The sequence below is a fragment of the Centroberyx affinis genome, unplaced genomic scaffold, assembly GCF_046629955.1.
Source record: "Centroberyx affinis isolate AG114_WGS23_722 - 3 ecotype Tasmania unplaced genomic scaffold, CSIRO-AGI_Caff_v1 ptg003125l_1, whole genome shotgun sequence".
Classification (NCBI taxonomy): domain Eukaryota; kingdom Metazoa; phylum Chordata; class Actinopteri; order Beryciformes; family Berycidae; genus Centroberyx; species Centroberyx affinis.
In genome coordinates, this window is record NW_027281187.1 from 77636 (window position 1) to 99240 (window position 21605).

At 40.0% G+C, this 21605-nt stretch overlaps 1 protein-coding gene across 1 annotated transcript; it reads left to right on the top strand.

Annotated features, from left to right (window-relative positions):
- Positions 1 to 2518: 2518 nt before the first annotated feature.
- rint1 (RAD50 interactor 1) lies at positions 2519 to 20451 on the top strand. The gene is made up of 14 exons (XM_071537788.1): positions 2519 to 2631; positions 2786 to 2901; positions 4471 to 4644; positions 4747 to 4887; positions 4976 to 5147; positions 6838 to 6948; positions 7702 to 7927; positions 9390 to 9527; positions 10844 to 10938; positions 12251 to 12355; positions 13041 to 13261; positions 15046 to 15226; positions 15971 to 16089; positions 18350 to 20451. The coding sequence occupies exons 2-14, from the start codon at positions 2810 to 2812 to the stop codon at positions 18561 to 18563; spliced, it is 1989 nt and encodes a 662-aa protein (XP_071393889.1). The 5' UTR covers positions 2519 to 2631; positions 2786 to 2809; the 3' UTR covers positions 18564 to 20451.
- The last annotated feature ends 1154 nt before the right edge of the window (positions 20452 to 21605 follow it).

A 21605-nucleotide genomic window follows, 5' to 3' on the forward strand; every position in this document is an offset into this window, starting at 1 on the left:
GCCAGTTATCAGCAAGAAACTTTGAAGAGATTGATTGAAGTTAGACTGGCTAGAAAAAAAGCCATGTACGTGTCTGCGTGTATGTCAAAAAATAAGCCTAATGCTTTTTATACAATATGCTCTATGTTTGTCCCATTTCATTTTGAGACAGATTGGAATAATATTCTGTGGTCATTTTACAAAGGAAAGAAACAGGTAGATGTTTGGAATAGGGATGTTGGAATAGGATGTTTTTTCTGTTGCTGTTAGGTACACTGTAAGTGTGTTGTGACTCAAAGCTGGAGTGTCAGGTGTCTCAGCCAGGATGTTACTCGGGGAGAGAGAATATGCCTGTGTGTCTGGCAGAACAGTTTCTGCATGTTATATCATACCCATCCAATAATTATGCAATAGGTTTGAACCACAAGTGCTACCGTTTTTCTTTTGACTATACTGCCTGTGCTATGAGGTTGGAGGCAGCTGAATTTCTTGGACCATTTTAATGTTTCTGTCACACTAATCGTTAAAGTTGGGATTTTGGGGAAGTGGGTCAATATTGATGCCATGGATAAGGCTGGGTATCTTAAGTTATTCCTGACCCATACAACTGCATCCAGTAGTGTTTATGTGACAGATATATATGAAATAAAATATACTATTCAAATAGAATAAGGGAAGGGAATCATTCCCAGTTGAATAGGCATACCACTATTACATGTACACCGTCTATTAGAAGGTATTTCATTCCAAATGAATCTGAATCTGGGACTGAATTTTGAATTATTTTTGCTATCAATCAAAATGTCTATATGAAAGTGAAGGAAATTAAAATATTTAAATCACTTCCTCTTTGTGCGTTGCTTGAATTTCCAAACTACTGTGGCCTGCTTCTACTACATTAATTTGTCTCTGCATGCTTTCTACAGCATTAAAATTATTTTTTATCTCGGATTAATATACAGTATGTATTATCCTCCTGGTTGTGCTGATTGAGTGCTAATCTTTACCAGTTTGAACCTGTAACTTAATCATTTTGGTTTGCTTTTCTGGTTTATACTATGAATACGATTATGGCATATACCATGCCATTCTTCTAATCATACTAATCATACATTTTTTGCTGAGATGTGCAAAACTATACATATTTACAATAATACAGTACTAACTGCAGTTATAACAGCAACCAGAAACAACATCTTTGAGTCGATAAGGGTCAGAAACCACCTCCAAACCATAGTAAGCACAAGTGTGTCTGTGTTATGTCATGTTTTTATGCCCAAAATCAAATTGCCCTTTGGGGATTAATAAAGTTGTATTACAAGTGGACCCTCATTAATAAGAACAAGCACAGTATCAGACACTGTTCCGCCTTCAACCGCTCGTGCCGCCTTCAACCGCTCCTTGTGAGCTCCTACGACGCACATTCAAGTACGCCTAGTTTTGGTAGGAAATAACAAGCCTGCATGCATGGACCATAACAAACAGTTGTGGTGGCTGTTTTATTCTAGAAATCAATTGGTACTGAGCTGCTTTGTTTAGCAACAGCAGAGGGAAGAGGACAAATGTGCACCACCCATGTATTTTTCATGTCATTCATTTATTGTTGTATAAATCACTTTTAAATCAGTTGTTGACATTTCAGCAACTCGGGGATACTACAAAATTCCGACTTTCCTAGTGGTATCACCACTTTCTCGGGTCAACCGACGTGAATTGAAACATTCCCGGCGGTCTTTTAAGGCAGCATCCGGCCCGGGGGGGGGCGCTGTGCTCATTCTGTTTGTTGACGTGGAAGAGCGAGGAGCAGCCTAAACATGGCGGCGCCCACAGCAGAACAACAAACCACGAACAAGCTGGGAGATGCCTTTTTAAACCCCGGTTCCCCAATAACCCAAGATGCCGAGTCGGTTTCAGGAGATTCGGGGGAACTACGCGACTATGTGGTGGATTTCCTGGAGAAAGAGGTCGGCGGCGACCTGAAATCTCTGAAGAATGTCGGCGTTGTGCTGGAGAAACTGAGAGAGGAGAACAAGATACTGGAGGAACAGGTAATAATTATTATAGTTCATTATAAGTTACTACAGGGAGAGGTAAGTAGGTAGTTCATAATGCTAGTGTAGTTTATAGCAGCCAACTGGAGGAAAAGTAGTCCGTATGTGGCGTTTTTTTTATATGAAAAGTAGCGCCAAACATAGTATTGTCCGTTAATTTAATGTTTGTCAAGCCTCCTGTACCGCATAATGTGACTCAGTTTATAGGACTGGTTTACAGTGCTCGCTGCCTTTGCTAGTGGGGAATTGGGAAATATAGGAAATCACTAAATGAAGTATAAGGCAGGTTGAGGTCAAGTGTGTACACCATATGGTAAATTACAACAGTTCACCACAAAACAACTCATGGAATGCTTTGGACATCACAGGTTGATGATATATATCAGTGTAAGGAGTCACGTGAGGGTGGATTTTTTTCCTATAAGTCAGGTATGGTAATGTTGGTGCTATCTGTGTCTATGGCTGTGTCATCCAGGTCCAGACAGTATCCAGCTCTGTGCCTCCGAAGGTGTCTGCAGCTCTGTGTGCTGCAGAGGAGGCCAGACTGTCCCTTGAAGACCTGCTGCAGAGAGAGAGGCTGCTGTCCAACACGCTGCAACAGGTAGAGACAACTACAACAATTTAGTGTTTTCTAAGGCAGTGATTCTCAACCTTTTTTCATATCAAGGACCCCTAATTTAGTCCACCTTAGAGCCACGGACCCCCATTTGATGAGATTTGTATTTGTCTTTATGTGTTTTTGTTCTGTCTTCCAGCACTTACAGGGGGCCCAGCCTTGGATGGACAAACTTGGCCAGACGCTCGGCCAAGTAGACACTATAGAGAGACACATGAAATACCTGCAGTGCCTTCAACACATAGAGGAACTCAGGTAAGCTGCGATGAATTTTGTAGCTTTTCAATGTGAATAGCCTGTTTGTCCATTTGTGTGCTAAAAGTTTGCGTGAATTTATTTATTTTGCTCCTCACAACTACTACAACAAACTACAACCGGAAACGGTAATGCATAACCCGGAAGTTAAGAGACGCTCTCTTGTGCACCGGGCCAATTTGGGATTCTTCTGTGTAGGCTGTCACTAAGTGGAAAGCACTATGGAAAGTGAATGGGAAAGAGAGCAAAGCATGCAAAGACCACAGAGATTTTTGTTAATGACCGTGTTGTGTGTGTGTGTGTGAGCGTGTCACTGTTATTACTTTTAATAAACCTTGCCTTTGGGTTCGTCACTCAATTTATTCTCTTGAGCTTTGTTCCCTCCCGGCCTGTCTGAATTCTGTTGTATTGATACAGTGGTCCATAGAAGTTATCGCAAACTAAGACCGTTTAGTTTTGCAATCTCAAAATCAATGTATAGTAAATGAAGTCGAAGTGGCGTTGAGGTCTTAAAATATATTGAAAAGGTCTTAAAAAAGGTCTTAAAAGGTATTGAATTTAACTTCAGGATTCCTGCATATACCCTGTTCCAGCGAGTTGTGACATCATGGATCAGCTTCTGGTATATCAAGCATCTCCTGCTCGCTTTTCAACACATGAGCAGCTGTGGTGCATCCAATCTGTGGCCCTAATCCAGCTGCTTCTTTGATAGCTCTCACAATGTTTTGTGCATTATCTGTGGGAGCTAGAGAGGCCCAACTCCATAATGCCAGTCAGTCACTGGCATTATGGAGTTGGGCCTCTCTAGCTTCCACTCTGTCACTGCGTCCATCCCTGAATCACCAAATGCATGCTTGTGTGGCTCTCATAGAGGGAGCGTCTTTGTAACACTGCGTTTTTTCATCTCCCACTCCAACATGTAGTGGGCAATTACAGTCAGGCAACTTTCAATTCCAACCCCCTTAATGTCCTTGATGTCCAACCCTTCTGTAGTGAGAGCTACAAAGGCTACAAAGGCCATTTCCATTTCAATTCTGTCACGTCTCTTCAAAAACCTCTGGCTTCCCTGTACTCATGCAACAGACTCACAGAGACTTCTGTGGATGAGAGAATATAATGTTAGAATATGGTTCCAAAGCCATTACAATGCTAGCTTACAGCAATTCAGTCTTCACTTGGCTGGCTATGTAGCATTATTGCTTTGACCCTCTTATCACTGCCTTTTCAATAAAATAAACGTTCAATGAAAACGTGATTTTTTTTTTTTTTTCACTTTTGTTTTCTTACTATTTTATTTTCTGTTTTACAATGGAGAAATGAATGACCAAAAATACACTGACCTGTAAAGTGAGAGGTTTTATGAAGTGAGTTGTGGGCATGACAGATACTCATGATGGTTTAAGTTATTTTTGAAGTGGCAGCTAATCACCGTATTCAAGCTGCTTTGGCTTGAATATCGTATCTAAGTACAGTTTACTATTTGATTTGACACTAAATAAATATCCATCCTGTCTGTGTCCACTGTGTGCTGAGTGCAGCAGTAATGTGCTGAGTGTTGTGTGTCTGCAGTGCTTCGGTCCAGCAGTGTCTGATGACCAGCAGTGTGTGGGAGGCCATCAGAGCAGTCGACAGCATGGCTGCCCTGGATGCTAGACTGCACCAGTCCGGCTGTTCTCACCTCCAGGCCTTCCTCAGAGAAACACTTCGCTTCTGGCACAAGATCATCAAAGACCGGCTGGCCAGGTCCACCATGTTACACACACACACACACACACACACACCCTCTCCTTAATCATTCTCTTCCCGTCACCATATGCTGAATCCTCCTTTTCTACCCTTCCATAGTGATTTTGAGGAGGTCTTGGTTCTTCTTCACTGGCCCTTCATCTCCCCTCCTACCCAGTCTCTGGCGCCCCCTGCCAATGCCCAGGAGATCAACAGCCAGCTGGAACTGCTGGCCGCACAGCTGCTGGCCCTGCAGACCTCGTATCCTTCCACACATTCTGACACACAATCTAGAAAAGTGAAAAAAAAACAGTGTTTGGTTTCTTTAACTCCCCCCCCCCCCCACCAGCGATGACCTCGTTTCTCAGAGGGTGTCGGCCTCCCGTCCGGGTGGACCCTCTGCCCCGCCCCATTCCCCAGCCCCGCCCCTCTGTCTGCCCATCCAGATCATGCTGCTGCCGCTCAGCAAGAGGTTCAGATACCACTTCACTGGCAACCGACAGACCAACTCCCTCAGCAAGGTTACACACACACACACACACACACACACACACACACACACACACACACAGACCGACCAACTCTTTGCCTTGAGCCAGGTTGGTGATGCTACATCATATCAGCCAGTGCTGTAAATCAAGGCTGTATGATATAGAGAAGAAAAATCCTAATGGGATTATTTAATTTAATATTGTAATTGCAATTTAGGGAAGCCCTGAAAGGCAAGGGTTTTTTTTTTTGTTTTTTGCATCAGTTGAATGAAACAGCCCAAATCCTTTTCCTATACTGATGAAAACTTAAGGTTTGACCAAAATCTATGACTGTTATAATCAAAAGGGTCCTTTATATATTCTCCTCATTATACCAACTCTAACACTATGCAAATCTAACTTATGAAGGATATCTGAAGCCTGCTTATACATGCAAATAAATACACAAAATAGCCATATCCAAGCTGCAGGGAGACATCAAATAAATCATGTAGGCTCAAACAAAAGCATCTAATCCACCCATTCTACTCATTTGCTTAGGGCAGACACAACTAAAACAACTATAGGAAAAATCCACTGCGCATAGGGGAAAGCCTGTTCCTTATACTGTATATGTCTCAATAAAACAGTTCTTTATGTCTCAATTTGCCAACTTTCACTATGTACAGTATATATACAGTGTATATAACTTATGAAAGAAATCTGAGTTCTGATTTTAAATGGAAACACTTGAGGAACACAGGATCACACCAGCGCAAAACTCTAAAGCAAAAAACCTGTGGTCTCAATTTGATCTAAATCTCCAGTTAGAAAGTGCAGTCATGGTTATGACAACTGTCCGATATAACTGCACCTCGCAGAGCTCCAAGTGAACAGCCTGACTGTGAGAACTGGGCTGCTGAGGCTATAAGCTTGTCAAAGAAGAAGAAGAAGAAGAAGAAGAATCAGAAATGCATTCAATGGTCTTCCTTTGAGGTATGTTAGTATAGAGATATTCAATGTCAAAACTGGCCAGGGTGAGATTACTAGATATCTAGATATCTCCTCTTTCTATGAGACATAATCTTGGACACACACTGCACCACCCTTATCAGCACCACAGATGATAATGGACGTATCACCGGTAAGTTGGGAAAGAGAAAGAAGAATTGTCTTAGTCTGAGAGTGCGTGTATATTTGAATAGATCCACCTGGCACAAAAGTCCACTTGGACTCAAGGATGAACTGATTAGAATTTGGTGGTCAAAGGACAAAGGTCGAGATCACCGTGACCTCACAAAAGACGCTTTTGGCCATAACTCAAGAATTCATACGCTAATTATGACAAACTTCACACAAATGGTCTAAGGATGACATTTTATCTCCAAAAGTTCAAAGGTCAACTTCACTGTGACATCATAATGTTTTGCTTACCACTGTAGCTGAGAAAACCATCTTGGGTCATTCTACAAAAACGGTGGAAGTGCTGTCACTTACTTTTTCAGACACCAAAATCCTTTAAGTTGACCTAATAATCACATTAATTATATATGTTCAATAAATAAAGACTGTCCTTGCAATGATAAAACAAAGTTTATTGGCATTTATTTTCAATGTGTGGCTAACTGAAAATTAAGGATTCACCATGTTAATGTTAATGCAGTGTTGCCTACCACTGTGTGTGTTTCTCAGCAAGAGTGGTACTTCACACACTCTCTCTCTCTCTCTCTGTGTTTTTCAGCCAGAGTGGTACCTAACACAGGTGTTGATGTGGATGGGGAACAGCTCGGCCTTCATGGAGGAGAAGATCCAACCTATTCTGGACCGAGCTGGATCCAACATCAACGCCAGGGTATGCTGCCCTTTTCTATATTGCTTTGTACAGGACTGGGTCTGATTTAGTCTATACAGATATTTGCCTATCTCTGATCTCAACCGGGCCAGGATATTGTGTTCCTGTTTTTTTCATATGAATGAATAGAATACGGAATAATTCATCTCTGCTTTGGAACGCACCAAAGCGACATTAGTGATGCTATGTATACTAAATAAACTATAACTGTAAAACACGTTTCTCTCTCTGGCTGTGTATGCATGCACACATCCTGGAGCACTTTACTTTACTCCTGATCTCAGGAGAGGCTGATTTAAACCTTGATTTTAACTGTGGAGGTCAATGAAGAACAAATGCTTACTTCTAATGACGGCCTTCTTTTTAGTGGGAGCAGATAGCAAGGGTCAATAATAATAAACGAGAACATTAAGTTTGAAAGTAACACTTGGAAGTGCATCGTAAGTGCATTGCAAGATTATAATCCCATTAGAAGCAGAGATTTACTTTTCTTGCAATATAATCATCAGAAAATTGCATTCAATTGAATATGTCATTAAAGGATAATTCTGGTTAATTTCAACCTGGGCCTTATTTTCCAAGTTTTTGCTTTATTGACGAATGATTGTGTTGAGAATTTCATCACTTACTTATGATATCATATAATGTATGTGTTAAAAATCGACAAATAAGTCATCCGATATACAACATGGAAGGGTTATAACCAAATGGAGATGGGCACAGTAACTGGTGTGTGTTTGTGTGTGTGTGCAGTTGGAGCTGTGTCGCGGGCTGCTGTCTCTCGTCCAGGAGAAGGTGGCCAGCGACGCTCCCAGGCTGCTGTACGACGACGCTCTCTTCTGCCACCTGGTGGAGGAGGTGCTGCAGTTCGAGAAGGAGCTGAGGAGTAGCCAGTCGTACCCGGCGGCGCTGCCCGGCCTGCTGCACCTCCTGCTGGAGGACGCCACGCTGCAGAAGTGGCTCACTGTGGAGAAGAAGAGTAAGTTGGCGTGTGTGTGTGTGTGTGTGTGTGTGTGTGTGATTTGTTGCAGGGGTACAGTAGTTTGATGGTGTCTGATATCAATACAATTTAGAGAACGGGGCACCAAATAACAGACAGCATCAGCAGGGCTCACCTGAAAGAATGAGCTTGCTTGAATTTAAACCCATACAGTGAACACAGGAGATTATTTTATGTGAAAGAATATATTTACTAAACTAACACTCAATGATCAGGTGATTACAGTTTAATATGATATATATATATATAAGAAGTAGATCTATGGTTGTGATAAATAAATAGCAATATAGGAATAGCTGATCATGAGCATATAATAATGATAGTTAGACCAATATTTCAGCAGACACAAGTACAGGATTTGAACAGTGGAAGACATGAACCAGCAAAGATGGCAATAAAGGGGTGACAGCATAACTATCTGAGAAAACTGGCTTAGATGAATATTGATTAACGGAATTGTCAGTTGCTGTATATAGACCTGCAAACCTCTGAGTCACTAACTACAAAGAACGGTAATAAAGTGTATGATGTGACGTACACAAGTGGCTCCGCCCAACATGTAGCCCCACCCCAAATTCTAGCTTGCATCGAGAGGCATTTTCAGGTCAGGCAAGTACTCAGTCATCCACATTTCATTAATAGGCCTCTAGAGGGCGCCGTGGGCCTGTACAGGATCTGTGGGCGTTTTTTTTTTTTTGTTAACTTCCTGTAGTGGCTGATCCGCCCATCCTGGCAAATGATGCAGAAGGACAAGAATGGAGTTTTAGGGAGAGAGTTTCAGCTGGCACGTGAACATGTAGCTTTTGTTATTATTTCAGTTAGTGGATCTAAAGTAATATGCCTTTCAAGGTGAATTTTGATGGTTTTGATGGAAATGACTGATCTGTAGTTCACAGTGGAGAGTCTGTGTTTTCAATTAAAACGGCATTAAACAATAGCGTTTGATTTAAAATATACTTCATTTTTGCTGATTCCACATTAATTTGGTGATTTAGTGATTCATTTGGTCATTCTGTGTTTAAGTATCTGTGATTACTAGCTTTAGTCTTCAGAAGAAGAAAAAAAGTGATTCATCGCAGCAAGTTGTATGATTCATATTCATATTCATTGTTTTTTTTTTTTTATCGATTCACAGCCCTAGATTACAACAAAACAGTGATGGTTAGCTGACCAGATACTAAAGTTCGCTAGGTAACAAGCTGACATTATATAAACATAAAATCTATTAGATATATCAGTCATGAAATGATCAGCTCCTATTCAAAAACAGCACAGAAATGAACCATATCTATTGAATTCTGTTGAAACACATTTAGAAGTACAACCAGCTTGGATCAATACATGGCTGTCAGAGGATGCATTACATCACCTGGAAGCCTTCGATAAAAACAATTGCATGAATGACCAGCATTTACAACCCTGTGTTCCTTTGTGTATCCAGTGGCAGTGGAGAAGGTGGATGCCATGCTGTCAGCTGAGGGCGCGTGGAGCTCTCAGTACAGAGATATCAGTGATGTGGATGAGCTGAAGGCCCCAGACTGTGCTGAGACTTTCATGACTCTACTACTGGTCATCACTGGTAGGACTATTCTGTTCAACCATACTGCGCATCAGTGTTCTTTTGGTATTACCTTGGATATTCATTATTGCACTAGAAAAAATGCTCAGTTAGATCTTCAATTCAATAGGTATTTACATAGTTGGAATGTTTTTTTTTTCAGTTTAATTCCTATAAAACCCCATTTCTGAGGCTGTCTGAGAACTAATTCACTAATTATGAAAACCAATTAACTCTGAAAACAAAGGAAGTAGTGCACCACTATAGTTTTGGAATATGTGTGATGCAGTGTACATAATATGTAAGCTTTATTTTTCATTTTTAAGTGCCTTTTTCAATTGCCAGTCACTCTTACTTGTTTTCTATCCTCCTCTTATCTCTTATCGCTCTTCCTGTTTTGTCCTTTTCATTCTTTTACAATTGCAATTCCAGTTTTGCTGTCCATTCAGAAAAAATGCAGAATGCATGCACTTTTATATTCCCATTGTAGTACATTCTGTGCATTTTAGGTGCCAGTGTGTTTATGCTGTGGGAGCATTTTTCCACCATCCTATAAAAAGTCTTCATAGCCAGAGCTCCCCATCAGCAACACGCTGTATATTTGCAAAGTGCATTTTTGTCAGTCAGAAATTAAGCATTTCTGAAACTGCAATGGTTAGGGTTCCAGTCCCCACTGAGGCCATCCAAGTATCAGAAACTGGCCTTTGCTTCTCTAAAGGCAATATGGATGTCCTAGGACAGTGATTCCCAATGTGGGGTCCGGGGACCACCAGGGGTCCTTGAGGGGGTTCCAGGGGGTCCCCAGCAAACTGATGAATTGTTAAACTTCAGCATTATTTCATTTACAAGATGTTAACACAATTAGAAAATGTAGAAGAATTAGTTTCTCTGTTTCTCTGTTGGAATTCTGGACAAAGTCATATCTAACAATAAAAATATTCTCAGATTTGGGTCAAATGGGGGTCCGTGGCTCTAATGTGGACTAAATTAGGGGTCCTTGATATGAAAAAGGTTGAGAATCACTGTCCTAGGATATACTCTGATGCCCTCTACTGGCTGAAATTCCTCGTACTTCAGTATAAGTCAACCGGACTTCAAGGCCCATCTTATAATGTAGAATGTCAATCACTTTCAACTCGTGACAGCAGGGGCTCTGTTCTCCACTTTTGGTCACGTGGAGTGCCGCAGGGAGTTAGATTGCAGACTGTCAATCGGGAGACCATGTCAAGTCATGTGACTCGAGTCCCCCACCTCTGCATTATAGACATGGCCTTCATAGAAAGTGTTACCTGTTAAGTTCTGTGTTATTTGTAATCATGCTGAATTCTGTCCACCAGAGCGCTACCGGTCCTTGCCCTGTCCTCGGGCTCAGCTGAAATTTCTGGAACTACAGAGAGAGCTGGTGGATGACTTTCGCATCCGACTCACCCAGGTAACGAGGGAGAGAGAGAAACGCAGGTAACGATCGAGAGAAGAGAGAAACTCGGGCAATGAAGGAGAGCGAGAGAGACTCAGGTAGAGATGTAGAGAGAGAACTTCGCTAATGATGAGAGAGAAATTCGTACAGAGAGACATACACTCAGGTAATGATGGAGAGAAAGGCGGGTAATAATGAAGAGAGAGACACACAGATAACAAAGGGGAGAGACACCCACAGGTGGTATTTGAGTGAATTTGTTTACTTTTTTGCCTTTATTGACAGGACAGTACAGATGGACAGGAAAGACAGGGCAGAGAGGGGATGACAAGCAGCAAAGGGCACAGGTCAGATTTATTCAATAATAAAGTACAGGAGGATGCTTCATTAAAAAAGGACATCTTTAAAGTACCTATATAAAAAAGTATCAAGGATAACACAATAAAGCTCAAAAGCTTATTTCCGTTGTGTTCCTTCAGAGCGTGGACTGGGGAAGGGAGAGAAGGAGAGGAAGAGAAAAGAGGGAAGAGGTGGGGTAGAGGATTAGAGTAGTCCGTTTGGCATTTACGGAGAACCGATTACCATAAATATAGCTTCTGTCATCATCATTATCATTGAAATCCTAATTTTCGTTTAAAGGAATAGTCAAAAATGAAATTTCAGGCATTATCTACTCATCGCCACTCTAGCTGTTATTTCAAAATAGGTCACCTTTGCCTGCACCCCCTCGATAGGTAAGACTAGCTCGAATTAGCAGATACAAGACTTCCGGTTTGGCTGTTTAGCCTTCAAAATAAAAGCGCAAGATTTGAAAATCGGTAGAACTACTGTTTTAAACCAATTACTTTGTATTTAATCGTCAAATTCAATAAGTCAGCACCCATATTAATGTTTGATGTCCACTTAAGTCTCTGTTCTGTATGTATTCTGCACAGTGTAATACAGCATTTATAGTTAAAAATGGCACATTTTATGGCATTTTTCATTATTATTTTGACATCAAACATTAATATTAATAGCAGCACGGTCATAATCACCTCTCTCTCTCTCTCTATTTCTCTATCTATCTATCTATCTGTCTCTGTGTCTTTCTTCCCTCAATTCAATTCAGTTCAAAGGCTTTAATGGCATGGGAAACGCATACGTTTACATTGCCAAAGCAAGTGTGAAATCAAAACAAAAAATGTAGGCCTACGTACAATAAGGAAAGTGAGAAAGTGACGCAAAGAGAACGAGTGAGTGGAAAACAAGACAGTTGAAGAAAGAAAGGGCAAGACATAGATGCTGTGAGAGAGACAGGTGGTTGATATTCTCTCTTTCTTTCCAGGTGATGAAGGAGGAGTCTCGCTGCCCGCTGGGTGCCCGCTACTGTGCTATCCTTAATGCTGCCAACTATATTTCCACTGTACTGGGAGACTGGGGAGACAATGTGGTGTGTTTCCACATGACAGTAATCATTCAAATGTGTGCAAAAAAAACACCAAAATTGGTATACATATACAGTTTGATGTCATTTTCATAATTAATTAGCCATCGCAAAATTGGTAGCAATCAGCCATGGTGGCCATCTTTCATTCAGATTCAGAAAACGTTTTATTGCTACAGTTCACAGAATCACACCTGAGACATTCTGTGACATAACTTAGTTTTTATTATTTATTTTTTACTTTGAATGCTGAATTGATAGAGAAGAGATTAGTTATTGGTTTAGAAAAACTGTTTAGCCTTTCAAGATCCTTAGGTTTTTATCATATCATGCAAATTATTCCACATTATTTTTTATGAAATTCTGAAGTTTCATTGATATATTGCCACCATCAGGAAGATTGGTCTATTGGCAAATTATACAGTGCACTGTTTTGACCAGACCAGACTACTGTGCAAAATGTTGTTAATTTTTGAAGGCAGGTTTTGTTGGAAGAAAGAAAGAAAGAGAAAGAAAGAGAAAGAAAGAAAGCTATACGATGTACAAAAATAGATTGTCTGAAAAATAGATTATCTGAAATTACATTTCGGAAGTATAACTACAACCACAAGGGAGGCAAGATTATGGCTTCCCCTCCACACCGACAGTTAAGTGTTTCTCACAGCCTCTATTCCTTCCGTTTTCCTTCCAGTTTTTCCTGCAGCTGCAGCAGGCGGCGGTGTCACTGGGTGAGGAGGAGGTGCTGGGAGGCCTGGGGGTGATGGAGGTGGGTCGCCTGGCCTCTCTGGAGAGTTCACTGTTTGAAGGTCTGCTGGCTTTGTTGGACCGACTAAGAGGAGACATGATGGGAAGACTGATGGACGCCGTCATGAGAGAAATCAGAGAAAAGGCCAAGCCCTACTGCCAAGACAGGTCGGACACCAACTCTGTGCTGTTGAATTCTGCTGGAATTAATCATGAGTAGTCATTTTGACAAATGAGGTTACAAAACATTGGTCTATTTTTACCCGTCATATTGGTTTTAATGTTTATTGATATTATATTGTTTGCACTGCATTTGGAAATTTGGACTTGTCACTCAGCAAATACAGTATATCTGTGTGTCAAATGGGTGTGTGACAAAAGTACAGCTCTAACAGAAACTACAAAGACAAGCTAAAAGCTCATGAATGAAAGTTCCAGAATATGAAACAAGTTTTAATCAGGCTATTAATTCATTCATTCATTCAATCAACCAATCAATCATTTGACAACGCATTGTAACACCTCTGACAATCAAATGGAACATTCAATAATAGCCCTTTTTTCCACACTTAGACCAAGGGCAGTGAATGAAAACTTGAGTTATTGCAGGTTCGGCGCTAAAAAAAAAAGCAAATAATGTTAATGCAAATAGTGTGGCTGTCCTCATACTTTTAGGTCTGAACGCCGCATTTGAACAGTTGACCACAGTATTTAGGGTGTATCCCCGAAATTCCCCAATCCTCAAAGGCCCCATTAAGTCAAATGTAATAAAAAGCCTTTCAATAATCACACAAGACTCCAGGGTTAATCTTCCCAATTATATTGGTTGTATGTCCCAACTATTTTTATTTCACCAAGTAATAACGTTTTTCCTTCTTGGGCTAATCTAAAGTTAATTATATTATTATTACTCCTGAACACTCCAAAATGTATGGATATAATCCTCTAGGGATTGTCTCCCCAATAATAAAAGGTATGTACCTTAACAATTTTTGCAACACTCAATAATAAATTTAACTAATTAAATATAGCCACTTGCGGCAATGGCTGGGTTCATGCCAGTACAGCCAGAGCTGAAATGTGGAAGTTTGCATTAAGATTACTGTCAGTTTTGTCATATTAGGCTGTTGAGCCTTCAGGCCCCAAGCTGTCAAGTTCTGATACTGAAGAATGTAATAGCAAGTTAAAAGGTGTCAATATCCAACTTCGTATTGGCTTTACCATGTTGAGACCAAAAAAAATTTATTGACTTTATATTTTGAGTGAGAAGTTGAGCTGTGGTCCCATTAACTTGAATGGAGTTGGGCGGGATTTAGAGTCTTTTGGAGCCGACCCAAGTGGACATTAGAGGAATTGCAGCTTTCAGCCACTTCCTTATTGGCTTCAAAATTCCCCCGTGGTTTTGGCCGCTTGGTTATAAGCCAAAAAGTCATAGCCCACTTTCACTAATGATGACCAAACTTCAGATTTTGACTAGGACATGGTCTTAGAGCATGTGTACCGAATTTCGTGTAATTTCACCAATTGGATTCGGAGATACAGTTTTCTGGCCTTTGTGGCGCCCCCTATTGGTCAATAATTAAATGGCCGGCAGACCAACAGCATCGAACTCAATCCACAGAGTCTCCCGGTGTGATAACAAAAGTGAAACTTAACATTCCACAGTTAGTAACGGGAATTTTCAGACAGTAACTAGTCTTCGCTGAACCTATAAACGTTAGCGGTAGGTGATGTCATCTTGTGGTATTTAAGTAACGTTCGTGGAATTAGGTAATTTAACGGTGTCGCAGTGCTTCAGTGCATAGACTTGAACACACACCGTGGGTCTGTACAGGATCTGTACTTGTTTCTACTGCTTTGACTCAATAGGCTCCAGCCATCCTGTTAACAAACAATATACAGGTGAGCACTGTTTTAGTCCATCTCTCCCTCGCTCTGTGTTTCTCTATCAGGTGGTTGTCCCTACCGTCCCAGTATGACCAGTCCACCATGTCCCTGTCCAGTTCAGCGTGCCCCATGATGCTTTGTGTGAGGGACAGGTTGTTGAACCTTAATCAGGTCCTGAGTCTTCCACTGTTCCAGTTGGCCTGGCAGGGCCTGGCCGAGAGATTGGACAACTTCCTCTACCAGGATGTAAGAGATTAACAACTACTGGAAATTTCCTTTCCATTTCTGTTTCATGTTGATTTAACACAGAGCATGTATCATAAAAACCTAAACTCCAAAGTAGGGATGCATTGATTAGGTTATTTGGGGGTCGATTCCGAATTTGAGACAGTGTGATTCCAACAGTGCTAGATTGGAATTCCTAAAATTCCAATCTAGCACTGTTTTTAACAGATTGTTGTTATGGCTGCATGGCATTGCTGCCTAATCCTGTGGAAATATATATATGAAAATACATATATGTATATACTGTGTATGTATATATATATATATATATATTCAACAGTTATTACATGCTATGTCTGTGATGGAAAAAGGTAATTCTGTCCAATAAATTCAACTGTTTCTAATCCTGTAGGTTATAAAGTTCATGATACAATGTTAGATATATATATGTGAGGTGTCACTGTTTATTAACAAATAGGAATGAGTACAATAAGCAGACCTTCAGAAATTAAATAATCAATTCTCTCTCTGAAATTAAAAACAGCAAGGCAACGCAAGAAACAGATTGGTCTTTTCTCTATTAAAAAAATCAGTGACATATCACAATAAATTAAGACTTATGTCTTTGACATAATGAAGAGGGACAATACATTTGCTATAGGCATGTCAATATATGATATACCCCACTATACAACTGTTTTATTAGAATGTGTATCTACACATGTACAGACTGTCAGTTTATCCATATGTTTGTTTGTCTCTCAGGTGATCATGTCTAATCATTTCAACGAGGGTGGGGCAGCTCAGCTCCAGTTTGACATGACCAGGAACCTGTTTCCTCTGTTTGGACACTACTGCAAAAGACCTGAGAACTTCTTTAAGCAGTAAGAGTGTGTGTGTGTGTCTGTGTGTTTTCTTGTTCAGGTTAGGGTATGAGGTAAGGTTAGTATAGGGTAGGACTTGGATTTAGGAGGTCATTTTGTGATTTTTTTTGGCCTCTGTTTACCACATAAAAAACAGTTTTTACCCTGAATGCTTGGTATATACAGTATATACACTGCCCATCAAAAGTTTGGGGACACCTAGCTTTTGAAAATGCCTAATAAACAAGCATCTTTTCTTTGTTGGTTTGCAATAACTTAACCCCATTAAAGACTAACAAGATTTAGTTTGAGACAAAAAAACATACATGCAAATATTTGCGAGAACACTGAAACAATTAAACTATACGTTCAGCAAAAAAAACCTCCTTAGCAGCTGTAACTGCTGCCGACACTTCCTTCATGTGAGATGCGACAAAATTACAAATAAACCAGTTACGAAAGCATTATTAATTCATTTTGAATATCATAGTTATTTTTTTCTCTAACATTATCCTTTTGCTTTGGCATCCTAGCTGTTGCTCTGCTGTGCTGACACTGCTAACAGTATCATCTTCAATAATCTGTTGAAAACATCTCACTTTAGCTTTGCTAGATAGCTTGCCTTCAGCACACAGAACACAAAATGGAACTTTAGCCAACCCAGTCTCTCAAAAAAACAAAACAGTTTTAGCTAGCTAGCTAAACGCTAGGTCACATAACTTTTTGACTTTCACCTCTGGTGGTTACACAGCCAAGGTCTTCAGGTCTTCTACCTCTACTGTTTTTTCCTTTTCTCATTTTCTTTGCCCATACATTTTGCAATGCTGGCATTTCATTGTTCAAAACAATTATGCTGCTATCACTCCATTCATGATCACATCATCTCATCTTCTGTGGTGTATGCAACTAGGTAGTGTAGGTAGTATTTCTGATTATTGTATTTCTAGGTAGTGACTATTTTTTAGCTTGGGTATGAATATACCACTTGTCTTGGAAAGGGGGTGTAGCAATCCAAATGCAACTATGCTATCTAAATGTACACAGAGCAGATATTTTACTTCGTTTTTAATTAAATATTAGATTGAAAATATTATATTAAATATTAGATTTTTACTAATAGTAAAAATAATAATGGGGGTTTAATAGTGGGGGTCCCTACTATTAAACATACCATTAGTACCACTAGCACCCCACTATTAAACATACCATTAGTTAATTTTGAAGGTTTTATGCGCCCTAATGAAGTACATTGCTAACAAATGACTACAATGGGTTAACATGTCATAACACAGAATAGTTTGCCATAAAGCCTCTTAACTGTGGTCCTCGCGCTCTTTTTAAATGATTGATATGTGATATATGATTTTTTGCACTTGTAGTTTATTAAATTGTAGGTTTTTGAAATTGCTAGCATGCTAGCTTGCCTGAAACTGAACCTTTGAGTGTTCATGACATTGGAGGAATGCAACCTCTGCTGTAGTTCATTTTTTTCACAGGTTAGTCTAGCTTTTTACTAATATGGATTACAATTATGCTTTGTTTCGTGAAAGCAGTGTTGATTTGTCCAAATTATCTCATATAACAAAATGTATGACAAGATACAGGCCTGCGTTAAACTCAGAGCTTATTTTTGGCATCAGTCCAAAACCACATTCAAAACCCCAGTGAAGTTATAGTGGGTCTGCGGCCAATGAACCATGGCAGAGCTAACATCCGCGTTGGCCTATAAAAAAATGTAATCACTGGACCACTCTGTGGTGTAGGTGCCAGTACTATGCTAATTTTCCTCTAATATTTTAAAGACATTATTTAGGCCTAAGGAATTAAAATGTTGTCTTTTTTCCTCATGACTAAACAGCTAAGCTGTTCCTGGCTGCCATATTGCTGCTTGCAGCTATATTTAGGGGTCTACTATTGTTTTAGTTTGGATTATTATTATTCTGCTTCTTCTTCTGCCCTACAAATATCTGGATCTCAGAAACCATATGAGCTACAGCAACCAAACTTGGCAGATAGGTTCAAAGTCCTAGCCACTACTCAGATAACACAAATTATACTAATTGGCCAGATGGTGCCTCTATAACAACCAGCTTCACGTTGTGGCCTATTATTTCTGACCTGTAAGTCATATAAACAACATTGTTTTTCCCTGGGTTCCCTGCACAATTTGGTGGCATTTTGCCAGTAGGTGGAGCTATAGCAACATCATAACTTTAAATGGCCATAACTGATTAACTTTGTCTCTGTCTCTTTCCCTATCCATCCCTCCATCCCTCCCCAGTGTTAAGGAGGCCTGTGTCATCCTTTGTCTTAACGTGGGCTCTGCTCTCCTGCTGAGGGATCTCCTCAGGGAGTCAGAGGAGGAGACGAGAGGAGGAGGAGGAGATGGGAATCCTTCACCTGAGTCTGCATTGAATGAGTTGGGGGTTTATTGTCTGGCGCCCTGCGATGTTCTGATTCTCCTCAACCTCAGAGCCTCTTGGCCTGGACAGTGATGATCCACCTTGTTCTCACTTACAGTGGTAATGTGTGGTTGGGTGGCTGGGTGTACATCAGACTTGAGTGAAATATTGCTTGCAAACATTTTCATCTTTAGTTTTAATTTAATTGGTACATCAGATGGGTGGGGTTAGTCACATTTCAGATAGTGTCAGATAAGTTGAATGAATTGACTTTAAAATGCTTACCTGTGATTGTATACATTTTCTGTCACTGATGTGTAGTGCTACATGGTAAGATCCACTTATCTGGCACTTTAGTAGGCGAAAATAAACCACAAACAAGTATTTATAAATATGATTTGATGATCCACCAGGTCTGGTGGATCATCTGTCAAACCAGCCGCCTTGCAACGCTCTCATCTTCTGTAGCTTCCTGACCATGGCGCAAGCCTACGTGTGTGTGTGTGTGTGTGTGTGTATGTGTGTGTGTGAGATGCACTACACATTTGCTTTTGGACTGAACCCCAACAAGAAGTGGGTCTAAATCCAATCCATTCGGATCTAGGACATTAAATGGCACCACCGACTCCTCTCTTTAACCCAGATCATGTTGACTATGCCTTCTCCTACTATGAATTAAAGGCTTATAGACCTTTAAATTGACAATGAAATCTAGAGACCAAGTCAGGACACTGAGAAGAGAGAAAGAGACTAATACCTTAGCTAGCTAGACAGCCCAGTGGTATGAATTGAATTGAATTGTTTCTACTCCCATTGTTTGTATTAAAGGGGAAGACATTGTTAAAATTTGATTTTGTTAGAGGAGTCAATTATATTGTTTATAATATTTTTTGTGGGTTTTTTTTTAAATCCATCATTTTTTACAGTTTCACATTAACTCATTCTTGGCCTTGATTGATTGATTCCCCTCGCTAAAAGTTGCTAAAATCCTTCCATTCAGGCAAGTTGGCAGCATTTGAACTGACAAACCCACTGGAATGACTTCATTGTCGGTCAGTCGGGGGCTGGTATAGGCCCTTTATACATTCTCATCATGGTAACATCTAAACCGGTGCATTACAACTTCCTGTGGCAAGTGGCAAGCAAACCAATCCAACAAAAACAACAAAATTGTAATGCTTACTAGCACTAGATACATTATGTAACAAATAAAAAAAATTGGGGCTGGTTGTGGAGCGATTTAGTGAAGGCCAAACCTGGCAACAGGAAGTTGTAATGCACCGGTTTACATGTTACCATGATGAGAATGTATAATGCTTCCAATGCAGAAGCGTTGAGAAACAGAATGTGAAAAGGGCCTATTGTGACTCTTCTGCCACTGTGAATTTAGGATTCCGGATTTTTGCGCTAAAACCGAGAATGAATTCTATGCAACTCTCAATGTTTTGAATAATTTATAAAACTAAACTTGAATAATGGTTCTAGCAGATGTCTTGTAAAGATAGCAACTGGTAATCTCTTATTATTAGTAACCCTTGAGAAGCTTTTACAGTCATCTATCCTTATTGGAATAACCCTCCTGGCCTGGTCAGACCAAGTCCAGACTGAGGCTGGAGAAACTCCATTCCTAATCACACTGAGGAGAAAGAGTCTTGTGTTAAATCAACTAAACACAAATCATGGGAGCAGACTCAAAATGAAGACTAAACTATTATGACTAGCTAGAACTACAGTTCTGCTCAAAGTACTGCAACCTGCTACAACATGCTCAATGGCACTTGATTAGTTTAATCTCAATACTCGACTTGACAGGAAATGTATGGAAGACAGAGTTTCAACCATATATGTCTTTCCACCTGATTCTGCTGCTTAAAGCATCTCAGCGTATATTGTGGTTCAATGCCCATTTGTCACATATGTGCGTGTAATAGCAGTATAAGCATTTGTAATGAATGACAATGATGCTTAATAAACATTCAATTTGCAGTCTTTATTTGTCTCTTATTGCGCATGAGTATCCTTTAAACAGAACAGTAATAGAGCAAACAAGAAACAAATGGACAAACAAGAAACAAAGAAATGCAGGACTGTAAGAAAAATAGACCAAGATTCGCCAAAAATGATAAACTTGGAGTGAGCGACCAAGTCTATGAATTGAATTCCAGGGGATCTATGGAAATCTAACAGTCTCATAAGCAAAAACAAATGTCACACAACTCAGAAATACATTATGTCAGGCACCACATTTAATGTTTCATCACATGTCAGGGATAAATAGTAACCAAATGTATAGTGTTAAGGCAGTACAGATACATTTGAATTGTTTTTGAGTTGTGGTATCATTGCAAAACAAGCTGTACAGATGTAAAATATGTTTGGTATGTTCAAGTGTATTAAATTGAATATAGCTTCTAAATTAATGTAAGGAGATTTCTTAGGGAATTTATGTGAAATTAGGATATTTGAGGAAAAAAAAGGTAAAACTTAGAATAAAGTCATAGGCTTTAATCTTCAAGCACTCTTGCACAGAGAGGGAAGGAAAACTATAGGTGTAGTTAAAAAGCTGTTCTTGTAGCATATCTAAGATATAATTTTGAAAACAACCAACTGGTTTTGACCTTGAAGGTCTTCATCAGGGCTAAACAGGTAAATCACACAGGTGAAGCAATGTAGACACCGGTCACATGTACTGTGCAGATTTATCACAGCAATACAAACAATAAGACCAAGTGTTGTTCATGCAGTACAAGTAAAATCTTTAATAATGTATGTGTACTACGAGTACTTAATGGTGTATTTGAAAGCATGCTCAGCCCCCTTCCTTGTTTTGAGGCAGTGGTCCTCAAAGTTCACTCAAGACCAGGTTTCTTTAAAAGGGGCTGAATACAGGCTGGTTTGAAATAGTCTGGGAACAAACCGGAGGACAGAGACTCATTGACAATAGAGAGAAGATAAGGGGCAATGACATCTAATACCTCTTTGAAAAATCTGGGGGGTAGAGTGTCATGGCCACAGGAAGATAAGTGCATGTGTGACACAATATCAAGCAGATTATTCAGGGAAATAGGGGTAAATTCACTCAACAATGTGGGGGAGGCATCTGGAGAAGTTATACATGAGGTAGGGGGCATTATA

What these genes read in the sequence shown, in the direction of transcription:
- rint1 (XM_071537788.1), top strand. Translation starts at nt 2,810, where the DNA reads ATGGACAAACTTGGCCAGACGCTCGGCCAAGTAGACACTATAGAGAGA. An exon ending in ATCAAAGACCGGCTGGCCAG is followed by an intron (nt 4,645 to 4,746) that starts GTCCACCATGTT and finishes ACCCTTCCATAG; the next exon opens with TGATTTTGAGGAGGTCTTGG. An exon ending in ACAACTTCCTCTACCAGGAT is followed by an intron (nt 15,227 to 15,970) that starts GTAAGAGATTAA and finishes TTTGTCTCTCAG; the next exon opens with GTGATCATGTCTAATCATTT.